This window comes from Monodelphis domestica, chromosome 1 (genome assembly GCF_027887165.1).
Source record: "Monodelphis domestica isolate mMonDom1 chromosome 1, mMonDom1.pri, whole genome shotgun sequence".
Lineage (NCBI taxonomy): Eukaryota > Metazoa > Chordata > Mammalia > Didelphimorphia > Didelphidae > Monodelphis > Monodelphis domestica.
In genome coordinates, this window is record NC_077227.1 from 203088241 (window position 1) to 203102121 (window position 13881).

At 39.1% G+C, this 13881-nt stretch overlaps 1 protein-coding gene and 1 non-coding gene across 7 annotated transcripts in view; one reads left to right on the top strand and one right to left on the bottom strand.

Annotated features, from left to right (window-relative positions):
- Window positions 1–7391: 7391 nt before the first annotated feature.
- TRNAS-GCU (transfer RNA serine (anticodon GCU)) lies at window positions 7392–7473 on the bottom strand. Its single transcript has one exon. It is a non-coding gene; the product is annotated as a tRNA-Ser (tRNA).
- Window positions 7474–7534: 61 nt separating this feature from the next.
- Window positions 7535–13881, top strand: part of KNL1 (kinetochore scaffold 1) — a 113257-nt gene continuing 106910 nt past the window's right edge. For 3 of the 6 annotated variants that reach the window (XM_007480052.3, XM_007480055.3, XM_016427801.2), the window contains exon 1: window positions 7535–7726. In XM_007480052.3, the coding sequence (XP_007480114.2) occupies window positions 7673–7726 (54 nt within the window). In that variant the 5' untranslated portion in view covers window positions 7535–7672. Of the gene's footprint in view, window positions 7727–7876; window positions 8028–13040; window positions 13391–13881 lie in introns of those variants that run through there. The other 3 variants (XM_056810277.1, XM_056810278.1, XM_007480053.3) reach the window with 2 other exon arrangements.

Here is a 13881-nt window from a genome sequence, read left to right on the forward strand (position 1 = left end):
AATACAGAATTCCTTGCCTCTCTGAAAGGGCTGATCCCATGGAACTTATGGCAAAATTTAATTGACATACTACTTTCCCTTGAGTTTTTTATTATTGTAATTATAATATTGTATTTCCATGAAGAACTCATTTCTCAGTCAAACCAACAAATTGCTCCCTCTAATATCCAACAAATTGTAGAACTAAATACTCAGCAGGAGCTTATAGAGGAGCTTATGGAGGGATGTCATGGGGAGATGGTAACTTTTATGAGAAGTATCAAAAGAGAGTTAAGAACGTTATCAGAAACTCTGGACACAGCTCCCTCTGCCCCACCGGCCTCAGAAAACCCACCCACATGAGGTAGAAGCATTGTTGATAAAACATAGAACACAGGCATTCTCGGATCAGAGAATTACAAGCTATGAAATAACATTGTTAAATAGTGAAAACATCACTTTGAAACGTTGTACTACTCTTAACCTTGCCACCTTGCTTCCAGATTTACCAACTTCAGGAGAACCATTACACAATTGTGAAACAGATCTTATGGTGAGTGATAACTGACTGATTGAGCTTTTCTTTTAGGGCTTAGGCCTGGGTTGGCCAGGGCTGCCTGGGCTGGCCTATTCTTTTCTCATTTATTTCCTTTCTCTCTCTCTCTCTCTTTCTTTAATTCCTCATTGTATTATTAATTAAAAATCTCTATAAAACCCAGTTGACTTGGGTATATTCATAATTGGGAATATTTCCCTGGCGACCACCTTATATTTGATTTAAAACAAGACACTGTAGTGAAAACATATTTTCTGAGGTCACACATTTACTCACCCACCCTTATATCTACTACAATTTATATCTTCCACTATTTTACTCACTACAGTTTATGTTCACAACTATTTTAACTATTACAACACTGAAGAAAAACAACTGCTTGATTACATGGGTCGAAGGGATGTGGTTGAGGATGTAGACTCTAAATGAACATCCTAGTGCAAACACCAACAACATGGAAATAGGTTCTGATCAAGGACACAAGTAATACCTAATGAAATTGCGTGTTGGCTGCAAGAAGGGTGGGTGGAGGGGAAGGAGGGAAATAATGTGGTTATTATAACCAAGGTAATGTTCTAAATTGATTAAATGAATTAATTAAAAAAAAAAGAATGTTTAGACAAGAGAAGACTTCAGAAAATATGCTGTCTGTGTTCAAGGGTTATTATATAGACTTGTTCTGTTTGGCTACAGAAGACAAAACTAAAAATATGGGGTAGAAGTGGCAGAGAAACAAATTTAGGATTGTTGTCAAGAAAAATCTCCTAACAACTGGAACTATCCAAAAGTGGAATGAGACTCCTTTGAAAGTGAGGGGTTCCCTCTCATTGGGGAACTTTGGGCACAGACAAGATGACCAATTATTAGTTATGGAATGTGAGTTGGATTAAGTGACAGCTAAAGTCCTTTACAAATTTAAATTCAGTGATTCCATGACCTTCAAGCCTCCCCTGGCTTCCATAACACTCTTCTCCTAAGGTTCTCATTTGTCTGACCATTCCTCTGTTTTCTTTGTGGATCTATGCCATCATGCTCCTATCCACTAAGCTTGAGAATTTCCCCAGGAACTGGGTTTCTTATGGCTGCACAACCTTCTCCAATAAACTTACCAATTTCCATGGATTCAATGTTGCCAAACTGATACTGTCCAAATCTATACATTTAATTCTAATCATTTGTAAATCTGAGGCCCACATCGCCTGCTGTCCCTGGACTTCTCTACATGAATGTCCCAAAGGCTTTTCAAACTCAATATGTCCAAAATGGAAATCATTACATTTTCCTCCAAACCCATGTCCCATCATCTTTCTAATCACCCAAGTCTACAAACTCAGGGTCAGAGATGGGGGATGGAGAGAACACATATTGCAAAATATCATGAAGTGGTTATTAAAATTGTATTGATGTAAACATTTTTATTTTAATTTTAAATAAAAAACTACCACATCAAAGGAAAGTTGCCAGATCTTATTGATTCTACCTCCTCAAATGTTGAACCAATCTCATTGTCCTTTTCACCAACTAATTAGTTCTTGTCCTCTTATCTTCTGCCCTTATCTCTTTCTCTAAGTCTCCCTGATTGATCTCGTCTTTTCTTATAGTGTTAATAAAACTATTTTATCTCCTATATGTATCTGTCTTCTGTTTAATCAATTTTGTGGAAGGAAAGAATTTCTATTTGTTCTCTTCATGCTCAACATAATTTTGTAGTGGAAAAACAGTGCTGGTTTAAAAATAATGTGGGATTCAGTAGTCTTTACCCTTTATTAGCTCTGTGATATTGAGCAACACAAATTATCTCTGAGCCTCAGTTGTCTCACTTTTAAAGTAAGAATTCAAATTCAATGAACATTTATTAAGTATCAATTATAGACAAGATACTGTGAATACAAATATTGATACGAACCAGGCTCTGTTGTCAGGTACCAACTAGGAAGTGAGCAGATGGATCTGGAGTCAGAAAGACCTGAGTTCAAATGTGACCTCAGACACTTACTAGCTATGTAATTCTAGGAATTTCACAATGACAGATTAATAATATTTGAACTTCTTTTTTCCTTAATATCTTTAATTTTTACATTTTAATTCCAATTCTAGTTTACTCAAATAACCTTTTAGGGATGGTCAGACAATCAACACAGTAGGCATTATTTGACTAAGATTTAGTATCTTGTTTAGTTTTAAGTTGCCACAATAGATGTTAATTTTTGCTTTTTGTAATATTTTTTGGAATAAGGATAACTACCTAAATTGAACCAAATTTTTGTGTAGGATGTATCATCATTTTTAAACTTTGAAATTTAATAAAATGGTAATTTTGGAAAAATTTTTAAATTTCTAAACAATTATTTCTTAGTATTACAATTACAATTTCTTGTAATTTCTTCTAAGAAATTATAATTTCTTAGTATTAACTGTTTTTCTCTATATTTCTTTTTCATTTTCATGTGATCCTAAAATGTTTAGTTTAATCTTCAGTTTCCCCTTTTTTATTTTAAATTTGCATTCCAATTGTGGTGAATTAGGGAAACTTGCATTTTTGAACAATATTATAGATGCTATAAAGTTGATATTAACTTCCCATTCATTTCTTCACTTAACAGAGCTTGAGTTGGCCTCAGTTTCCTCATCTGTAAAACGAGCTGGAGAAGGAAATGGCAAACCACTTCAGTATCTTTGTCACAAAAATCCCAAATGGGTTAGGAAGAGACAAACGCAACTGAACAATAATAACTATTCCTAAACTTGAATCCTATGGGGGAAAAGGACAAATACATACACACACACACACACACAGAACCTTTATGATCTAAGAGAGAGGGAGAGAAAAGCAAAGGGAAGGAAAAAGATCAAGAACAAAAAAAGTGTGACAAAAAACAAGAAGTAGAAATCATTTCATTTGGAAGGGTCTCAGGGAAGATCTGTGAAGACCACCTGGAAGAGCTAACACTTGAAATGGACCTTGAATGAATGAGCGAATGAAAAAGCATTTTAAGCATCATGAATTTTAGCTGCAGATTATCTTCTCACTACCTAGTGCCCAGAGCCAAGCATTGCCTGAGGTTGCATTCCATTCCTCCACCTCCCCTTCCCTCCCCTTCCCTTTCCTTCCCTTCCCTTCCCTTCCTTTCCCTTCCCTTCCCTTCAGTCTTAGTATCAATTCTATGACAGAAGAGCAGCAGTCAGAGGCAAGTGTCTTGCCTAGGCTCACACATCTGGAACTGTCTGAGGTCAGATTTGGAAGGCCAGATCTTCCAGACTCCAGACCTGGCCATCTATCCACTGTGCTATCTGATGTCCCTTCCCTACCTTTCCCAGTCTATAGACCTTTGGTTATTATGTAGAAAATTTACAAAACTCTTCAAGGCTCTTCCTTTCAAATGTATTTAAATAACTATTCCAGGGGCAGCTAGGTAGCACAATGGATTGATAGCCAGGTCTGGCGTTGGGAGGTCCTGGGCTCAAATCTGGCCTTAGATGCTTTCTAGCTATGTGACCCTGGAAAAGTCATTTTACCCCAACTGCCTAATCCTGAAAAAAAAAAAATCATTCCCCTAACCCCTAGGAATACACCAGTGCTCTAGTGCTGGGAGGGATCACAGATTATAATTTTCTCCCTGTGGTTAAAGACCCTTTATCATTACTACTTTGGTCATTTATTTTATTCAGGTGGATTGCATTTTGTATGTGCTTAGATCTTGTGTTAGGCATTGGGAAGCCTAATACAAAAGCTAAGGCTAATCCTTGTTCTCAGAGCTAAGCTTCAATTGGGGGTAGATCACACCCAATAGGGAAATTGAAGAAATAGTCAATGGGGCCTGAAAAAAGTAGATTGACACCCACTCCACCCAGAAGCAATGGTGGGGCTGATTTGATCATAATTCATCATCCAGAGCAGGAGGAAGGGAAAAAAGAGGAGAAGGTTCACAGGAAAAGTGCTTATCTGGGAGGCTGAGGATGAAGGAAAGGAAGGAGTGAGCTATGGCTAGAGCTTTTAGTATTTATTCAGCCAAGAAAATACCAAATGAAATCACAGAGAGTCGGACACAACTGAAAATGACTAAACCACAGAAACGTTCCATGCACTCTGCCAGGTCTCAGGGATATAAATACAAAAATAAAACAGAGCTTGCCCTCAAGGCACTTCCATTCTACCAGAGACAATTACCCAAATAAATATTTTTGTTCAGTTCACTATTTGATCAGTTCAATAAATCCAAGTGCAAACACCCCAAATTATGAGTAATTCAGGAAATGATACTATTTTTGTCTGAATTACATAGGCATTTGAGGAGAAAACATCTTGTTACCTGCCCCTCACTGTTCTGTTGGGTCCAAGTCTATGTGAACCATGAACTTTGTCCATAGGGTTTTCTTGGCAAAGACACTGGAAGGGTTTGCCATTTCCTTCTCCAGTGTGCCCCCTTTTTTACAGATGAGGAACTGGGGCAAATAGGGGTCGAGTGACTGGCTCAGGGTTATACAGCTAGGAAGTGTCTGCAGCCAAATTTGAACCCAGGTTTTCCTGACTCCAAGCCCAGTGCTCTATCCACTGCAACACCTACCTGCCCCTTATATCCTACAGTTCCATCAAGTGGATTGAGAGGGGTCCCAGATCAACCATTACTATACATACACTATTCTCATTTAATTGCAAAAGCAAAGGCAAGATAGTAATCTATCTCTCTAATGAGAGAACAAAAAGATGTACAGTGTGGTTATCCAATCCCATTAGATTGTGAGCTCCTTGAGGGCAGGAACTGTCTTTTACATTTTCTTTTTTTTGGCAGAAGCTTAGCACAAAGCTTGACACATAGTAGGCACTTAATAAATGACCAGCTAGTTGGAATGTATGCCATAGATTTAGAGCTGGAGAGGATCTCATCTAGTCTCTCTCATTTTACAGCTGTGGAAACTGAGGCCTAAGAGTATTAAGTGTCACACACTAAACCTAAGGTCACACAGGCAATGACAGAGCTGGGATTCAAATCTCAGTCCCCTTATTCTAAATCCTGTTTTCTTTCCAGTGAAAGGGGAAATATTCTAGTATGAAATTATGCCAGATGGTGCAAAAAATGTGTGTACTACCTATGTCATAGCATATAATTAGTTAGAAAATATTGAAGAGCTAAAAATTATAATTTATTATCATTTCTAAGTCTGCATGCATCCGGTCCTAGAGGGGCATGACTGCTCTCATACCAGACATCAGGAGGAGAAATGATGTTTCTCCACAGATGCTAATGACAGTCTGAACGCAAGGTTGGTTGCTCTTCAGTAGGGATGAGGGAGGACTGTGTGTTGACTTGCAACTGATGAGCTTCTTTTTCTCCCTATTTCCTTCTCTCTGCGCAGGCTGAAGTGCCTGATTTCTTGTAATCAATAGCATCCTGTCCCCTGGAAAGAAAGTCCCTGGGTTTCTGAGATGTAGGTTTCTACCTCCTGGTCACAGCTGGGGTTGCTCCTGTTGTTTCTACCTTGTTAATTATTATATAATTATATAATATAATTAGTATATTATATAATTAACTATATATGGAGTGCTTTGTAAAATTTATGGAGCTGTCATAACCATTCCATGACAGTGAGAATTATTCCTGTTTTACAGACTGTGGACCCCAAAGGCTCAGAGAGGTTAATCAACTGGACTATGGGCACAGTACCAAAAAGTACCAAGACAGAAGTCAGATTATATGACCATAACCTTAGGGCTGGAAGTGATTTCTAAGCTTAAAGGCCACCCAGTTTAATCCTATCATACAGATGAGGAAAGAGAGGCACAAAACAATTAAAGGATTTTCCCAGGGTCACATTGCTAGTACTTTTGATATTTGAACTCAGGTTTCCTCATTGCAAGTGAATGAGTTATTTTTCCTCTGAGGTTTCACTACGTTTACTAACATTGTTTCCACTTTTTTTTTTTTGCAATGAGGACAGAAAGTATGTTAGTGGTTTGCCCACTTATCCCAGTTTGTACTGTCAAATTGGATCCTGAAAGTGCCTGAAATATGAAGCCCCACTATTATTTGCTAACCCCCCAAGAGCTGACCTAGGTCTGGAACATGATCTCATTGACAATAATGAAGATATTTTCTATGTGTGACTTAGTTTATTCTCTGAAAGAAAAAAAGGGGGAGGGGGAAAAGGGAGAAAACTACAGATTTTCTAATTTCTAGATGAACCTCTCCACCTTTTCTTTCCCTGGGGAGCTAAGGAGCTTTCTAGAACTGTCATTATTTGTTTATTTTGTTCAACAAACAATTCTTGAGCACATACTATGTATATGATACTACTAATAGGAAAAAGGTGAGATAAACTGATTGTTAAAGTAGAAAACACTGTTGGGCAAGTTATCCCTAATGCAGGATAAATTGTATTATTTTTATATATATATAAATACATATATATGTATATCTTACTGTGTTAAAGATATTGCAAATATCTTTTTTACTGAGAGGAGGAAAAACTGCAACCTGATGTAAATGGAAAGCTAAATTGTCTCTTTTTAAAAAATCTTTTTGTGTTAAAGTTATCGCAAGTGCATTTTTTAATAAAACGAAATTTGAAGCAAAATTGCTACGGATGTGGAGGGAAGGCCAAATATTATTTTCTCTTACTGTTAAGGGTTTTGCAAATATCTCTTTTTACTGAAACGAGGCAAAACTGCAAAAGTTTTGGACGAGAATCTAAATTTTCTTTCAGTGTTTTAGGTTTTGCAATATCTCTTTTAAGACTCGAGGCAAAACTGCAAGCGATGAGAACGAGAGACTAAATTGTCTTTTTTTTTTTGTGATAGAGAAATTGCAATAGAGAAATTGCAAATATCTTTACTAAAAGCTTGAGGCAAAACTGCTCCCGACGAGGATGGGATTCGAACCCACGCGTGCAGAGCACAATGGATTAGCAGTCCATCGCCTTAACCACTCGGCCACCTCGTCACAGGAGCCTACTGCTTCCTGGCAGCTATAGGGAATATAACCATCTGGGCCGTGACGCAATGCTGCGGAAGTCGCCATTCTGTACGAATACAATGATCTTTGATTCTTCGTTATAGCAAGCAAGGGCCCAGGTTAAAAAAAAAAAAACTCAAGAAAGTGGCCGCCGCCATACTGTACGGAGTGCTCTACAAAGGAAAGAATGCTCCTAGGATATTCAGAATGGACGCAAAGAGAAAAAGACAGAGAGGAAAAGGTAAAGGAGAATGACAAAAACCGAGTCGCCCTAACCAAAATGAGGCCGGCGCTAGGACAAGAGGCCTGTCAGAAGCCTAGCGCGGGAGGGGAGAGGGGCGGGGAGGAGGAGCCAAAGTCTCGTAGCTTCATAGGCGCGCAGGCACGACATGTGCGCCTGCGCGGCGCGAGGCGGTTAGATTTGAACGGTCGCGCTGAAGCGGCGGAGATTGTATGGCGGCACCGAGCGTTCCCCGAAGCCGCGCCCCCCCTCGAGCGGCTTGACCCTCCCCCGCAGCCCCAGAGGAAGAGCAGATTAACAGGTGGGCTCCAGAGGGTTGGGGAAAGGGTCTCTGAGGCCCCGGCTGCTTTTAGGGTCTCCAGGTCTTGCCTGAGGGCCCCTTCCTGAGGGGAGCGCCGAGGGCACCGCCGCTCCCGCGGCGCCTCCTCCTTTCAAGTAGGCCTGAGTCGGGCGCTGCCGGAAGCCCTCCAGCCCGGGCGGGAGCTGGAGAGCTGAGAAGGGGTCTTGAGGATTACCCGAACTAACCCCCATCTCTCCACCCTGATGGGGGAACTGAGGCCCGGGACCTCCGTAAAGGAGAATTGTCTATCATTGATGCCTACCCCTACTCCCAGAACAGAAGACATTGTATTTAACTATTTTGTATACATATTGACGTAATCACTTTATATTGTCTCCGTGCTGGTGCTTGTGTTAGAATGTTCATGCTGGGTTCATTTAAGGCGCTACTTGTAACCCCAGCACCTAGCACAGTGTCTCGCCGCCCCCACCCCCCTCCTCCCATAATAGGTACTTGATAAATACTGATTTGAAAAGTAAGTACCATAATGTTGCACTAGACTTGATGGAAATTAATATTTCTGGTTTATTGCTTTTTTTAAGTTGACAGTCAGAAGGTCAGCCTTAAAAACACTTTGGTGAATATGAGAAATAATATGATCTGAGAAATAGTATATGAGAAATGCAGATTCTTTATTTTGTTGATTCTAACACAATTAAGAAGGTAGTAATAGTTATACCACAATATAACTTGGACTTTAGTAATGTTAATACTGTGCTTTGTGATAATCCTATCAAATTAAGATATAGTTTAAGGATTTTACTTCCATTAGATATGCACAGCTGACAGGAGTGGTGTCCCATAAGAGTTTGATCCAAAATTCATTTTGTTACATATTGTGTTTGTCAGTAATGAAATTTATAACATGCACATTGACTACAGAGAACACATAGATCAGAATTGAAAGCATCTTGGAACACAGGAATAAAATGTTAAAATTACCTCTTGAGTATAGATTTACATGAAGAGACATTGCATAGCATAGTGAATGAAATGGTCTTGACCTGGATTGATATCCTGCCTCAGGCACAGCTCTGTGACCTTGCGTAAATCTCTTAACCTCTTATGATAACTTCCAAAGATTCTAAGTTGAAGAACATGATAGAATCTGCTGTGTTAGTTTCCTTACCAGGAAGGAGTTCCCTATACCAATGGAAAATGCCTGCTGTTTACAAGTATGTGTCTGTTGTGTGCACATGTCCTATTAGATATATCGTTCACTCTTGACAGTTCTCTTCCCTTTTTTACCTCATTATTTTAATGACAATATCCAAAGGACATGACTTGAGCAACCAAGCTTGTAGTACTGTACCAGATGCCATGAAAAATTACAACACGATGTTTTTGTCAACAAAGACAGTAGATATTTTTGTTCTAAGATGTTTGTGTTGCGTGTGTGCATCATGTGTCTCTCTGCCTGTGAGAGAGAGAGAGAAATAAAGAAGTTGTTTAGTCATGAAAGTAATGAAGAATTATGAGACTATATAGTGTTAATTTGATATGGATGGGGAAGATAATGATACTAACAGATCTGCAAGAAAAAGTTAAGGTTTAGGTCACAACTAGATGTTCTGACCGGCTGTCTTGGATATCTCATAAGTTTGTCACTCCTTATTGATATCCCATTATGGCTGGAGTAGGATTTTCAGGATGTTTGAGGGGCAGGGCCTAGTTTTTGTTTTTTAATAAACCAATCATAAATGTTGGGAATGATTGGCAAAGTTGAAAAGAATAAATAGTAAGTAACTAGTAGAGAAACATTTAGAAGGTATAAATGAAAGTTTATTATATTTAAAAGTTAAATATGTAAAGACAAATTAACATAAAAACAAAGCCAGGTTAGGAATAGAAGATTTTGATTAACGATGATTTAGACATAGATTTAGCTTAGGGGGAAAAAAAGCTATTTTTCAGGTTCTTTGTTAAACTTTATTTGATTTATAAGATATTTAGGAGGAGACAGCTTTCAATATCAAAAGACATTAAAACTATACCAATGAATACTTAAAAAAAATAAGATCGCAACTCTTTTTATTGAGCATAGTTTTATGGAGTGGTATTATATAATGCATACATATATTTGTGTATATGTATATATGTGTGGACAGTACACACACACACACACACACACACACACACACACACACACACACACACACACACACGACTGCTCCTGCATTGGGGATTTGGCTTTAGGAGTGGTGATGTAGTAGAAAGAACACCGAATTTGGAGTTGGAAGGCTTCATGAGTTCTAACTTATGCACTGTCTGTCTGTGTCACTCAATCTCCATGGGTCCCAATTTTCCCCTCTGTAAAATAAGGGGATTAGACTAGATAGATGAGCCTCTGAAGTTGCTTTCAGTTCTGAATCAAGGCTCCTATGAATTTCGTCACCTTGTGGCTGGTGTATTTTGAACTGAGCCTCAAAGTAATTCAACAGACACTTATTCTATGTCCACTGTATTTTAGGTTCTGTGCTAGTTGGCCAGAATACAAAGAAAAAATAATTAGTCCTTGCCCTTGAGGAATTTATATTCTACTGGGGAGTAGGGATAACATATACACAGATAAAGAAGTACAAACTCTATATGGAGAGAGTGCCAATAAATGAGAAAATCAGGAAAGGCCTTATGAAGGAGGAGGTTATGAATCCTAACTAAGAATTCTAAGCTAGGGGAAACTTGAGATTCTAAGTTTGGTCGGCACAAAGAGGAAGGGTATTCTAGAAATGAAGAATTACTGCAAATTCATCAAAGCAAAAGATGAAATGTATATGCACAGTGAACAAAAGCAGGCCAGTTTGATTGGAATGGAGAATACATGAAGATGAGTAACACTATAAAGCAAAACTGGAAAGGTAGGCAGGAGCCAAATTATGGAAAGCTTGGAGATTTCATGTTTTATTCTAAAGACAATAGGGCAGGGACCGCTGGGTAGCTCAATAGATTGAGAGTCAGGCCTAGAGACCTGAGGTCCTAGGTTCAAATATGGCCCCAGATACTTCCCAGCTGTGTGACTCTGGGCAAGTCACTTAACACCCATTGCCTAGCCCTTACCCCTCTTCTGCCTTGGAACCAATACATAGTATTGATTCCAAGATGGAAGAGAAGGGTTTAAAAAAAATAATAAAGACAATAGGGAGGCATTAGGAGGCATAAAGATTTTTGACTAGGGAAGTGATGGGATCAGATTTATATTATACCCAGTGGAATTGCTTGTCGGCTCCAGAAGGTGGAAATAAAGAGGAGAGGGAAAGAAAATGAATCATGTAAACATGGGAAAAGTCTTTAAAAAATTGAAATAAAAGAAGATTTATGTTTTAGAAATTAGCAGTTTGGGACTTGTAGAGTCATATGAGCAACAAGATAGCCAGCTCAACATTTTCTGATTCCCGAAACCTCGCAAGTCTCTCCAAAATAGAAATTATGTGCTGAAGATAGCACAACTTCAGCTGTTTTCATGATTGGGATACCCAGAATCCAAAAGAAAAAATTTTTTTAATCCCCCAAAACCCAGGAACTAAGGTTCACCGAACCTGAGCTCATTTAGCACCCCTTCTTTTCCTTCCATGCTACTGGCAGCTAGATTGCACTAATGGACTGAAGAACATGACACCAGCTTACATTGAGACCTACCTCTGGCACCCACTCCCCTCTTCCTCTTTCCAGTTTCATAGAGATTCCTCAGCTCCAGGCTGAAGAAGTTTCCTCTGGTCTTAAACAGTCAGCTTGGCCTCAGCCCTTTAGAATCAGAAACCTGACAGAGGCAGCTATCTAGAAGCAATAGTGCTAGGATAACAGGTTCTGCCCATGCCCTAGAAAGTAGGATCTGAACTTTTGGTCCTGGGTCCTAGAACTGAGAAACAGATAGTTGGATGAATTGCTAGGATAGGACATCATGCATGTGGCAGCTATGTAGCACTCCACCAAACCTGAGAGAAGAATATAGTATCCAGTTGCAGCTAGTTTTGATCATGGAAAAGGCACTTGGAACAGAGATCTAGCTTGGTGAAACCTTGATATGTATGTTCATCTTGGGAGGAGGAGGAGGCCCTTTGTGATTCAGTCTTCAAGGAAACCATCAGTGAAGAGGGAGTTAGGAAGTGAGTGACAAGGAAAATGAAGGGTAGGGGCTGAGGAGTTGGGGCTAAAAGTACCAAAAAATCCGGGAAAAAGAAAGCTTAAAGATCTTGAGAACAAACATAAAAAATCAACAGGAAAAATGATAACAGTAGAAAGAACTATATCCTCCCAATCTGATTAAAAAAAAAAGTCCAGTCATCTGTGAATACATAGTGAAAAACAAAGGAAAATGATTCAATAGTTGATGAGGACTCTGGAATTTGAGGAAACCATGGAACCAGAAGACATTGTTCCTGAGTGGTTTAAGAGAAATGAGAAATATGAGTGTAGAGTTTATGTCCTTTACAATAAAAATTATAAACACAATAGAAAAGCTTGAACCTGTAATAGTAAGCTTTACCCCTCTCCCCCCCCCCCCCAAACAAGGAACATAGATTGGGAACGTAAATATACAAAACTGAAAGACAACCCAGAAATCAAGAAACAAAAAGAAAATCAGCTCATTATGCAAGCAAAACATAACTGAATTTGAAGATAAGATGGACAGAGACAACCTAAGGATTATAGGTCTTCCCCCCCCCCCCCCCCACCAAATGACAGGATTAAAAAAAAAAACTTCAACACCCTAATGAAGAAGATAATAGAAGACAACTGCCCAGAATTTCTAAACATAGAAAATTAAATTCCAATTGAAAGAATTCATAAATCACCGGGGGTGAGGGGTGGGGGTGGGCCCAAGGCAGCAAACTCTAAGACACTTAGTAGTTAAATTTAATGGTTCAATTCAGAAACAAATTCTGTAAGCCATCAGGAGAAAGACCTTCAAGTAATGCTAGATTATTCTATACCAGCTAGACAAAGGAAGAAGGAATAACTTTTCTTCCATTCCAGGGCAATGGAACTCAAGACATACCCCAGGATGATGTATCCTACAAATCTGAGCTTAAACACACAGGACAAAAGAAATGGATATTCAGTAATAAAGAAGACTTTGAAGCATTTTTAGGATGAAGGCCAGAACTGAAAAGATTATATGCCCATTCAATAGCCCAAACTGAGATGTGCAGGAATGAATATATATGAAGCAGGCAAGGACAGTAACAGCAACAGAGTGACAATAGAGAGACCAGGAAGAGACTTATGTATACAAGGAGCTGGGTGAAGGAGGAAATCTGATAGAGATGACAGTGAAGAGGCAGACAGAATATTATTGATAAAATCTGGTAACACCCTGCCTACAGGTAAATGCTTATTTTATGGGGCTACAACATAAAAGAAGCAGGGAGAAATAGGAGGTTAGAAAGGAGTCAGTGATGAAGTGGGGTCAAATCAAGGACTAACAGGGAGAAGAAGGTGACCTTTGTGATTTTAGAAATCTAAGAGCCTACAGGGGAATGGGTGAAGAAAAGGGGGGAAACATTGAAAAGGAGAGGGAAAAGAAGGAGGCCTTACCTTGGAAGTGAGAGCTGGTTCTACTGTTGAATGTTTCTGAGTGAAGAGAGCTATTGAATGGTGAAGGGAAGTGAGAGCCTTACGTTTGATGAGATCTGAAGGATTTGGTGTTTGAAAAGTTTGCTTGACTTGGGAGGAAAGTAGAGTTGGACCTTCCAGGGGTAACTGTCACCTGGAGAAGGAGAGTTTAAACATGGAGATTTCCAGGCAAATGTGTGTGTGTGTGTGGGGAATGGTTCTTAAGAGGGTATAGAAAGGGGTGGAGGAAGGGCTCCATAAT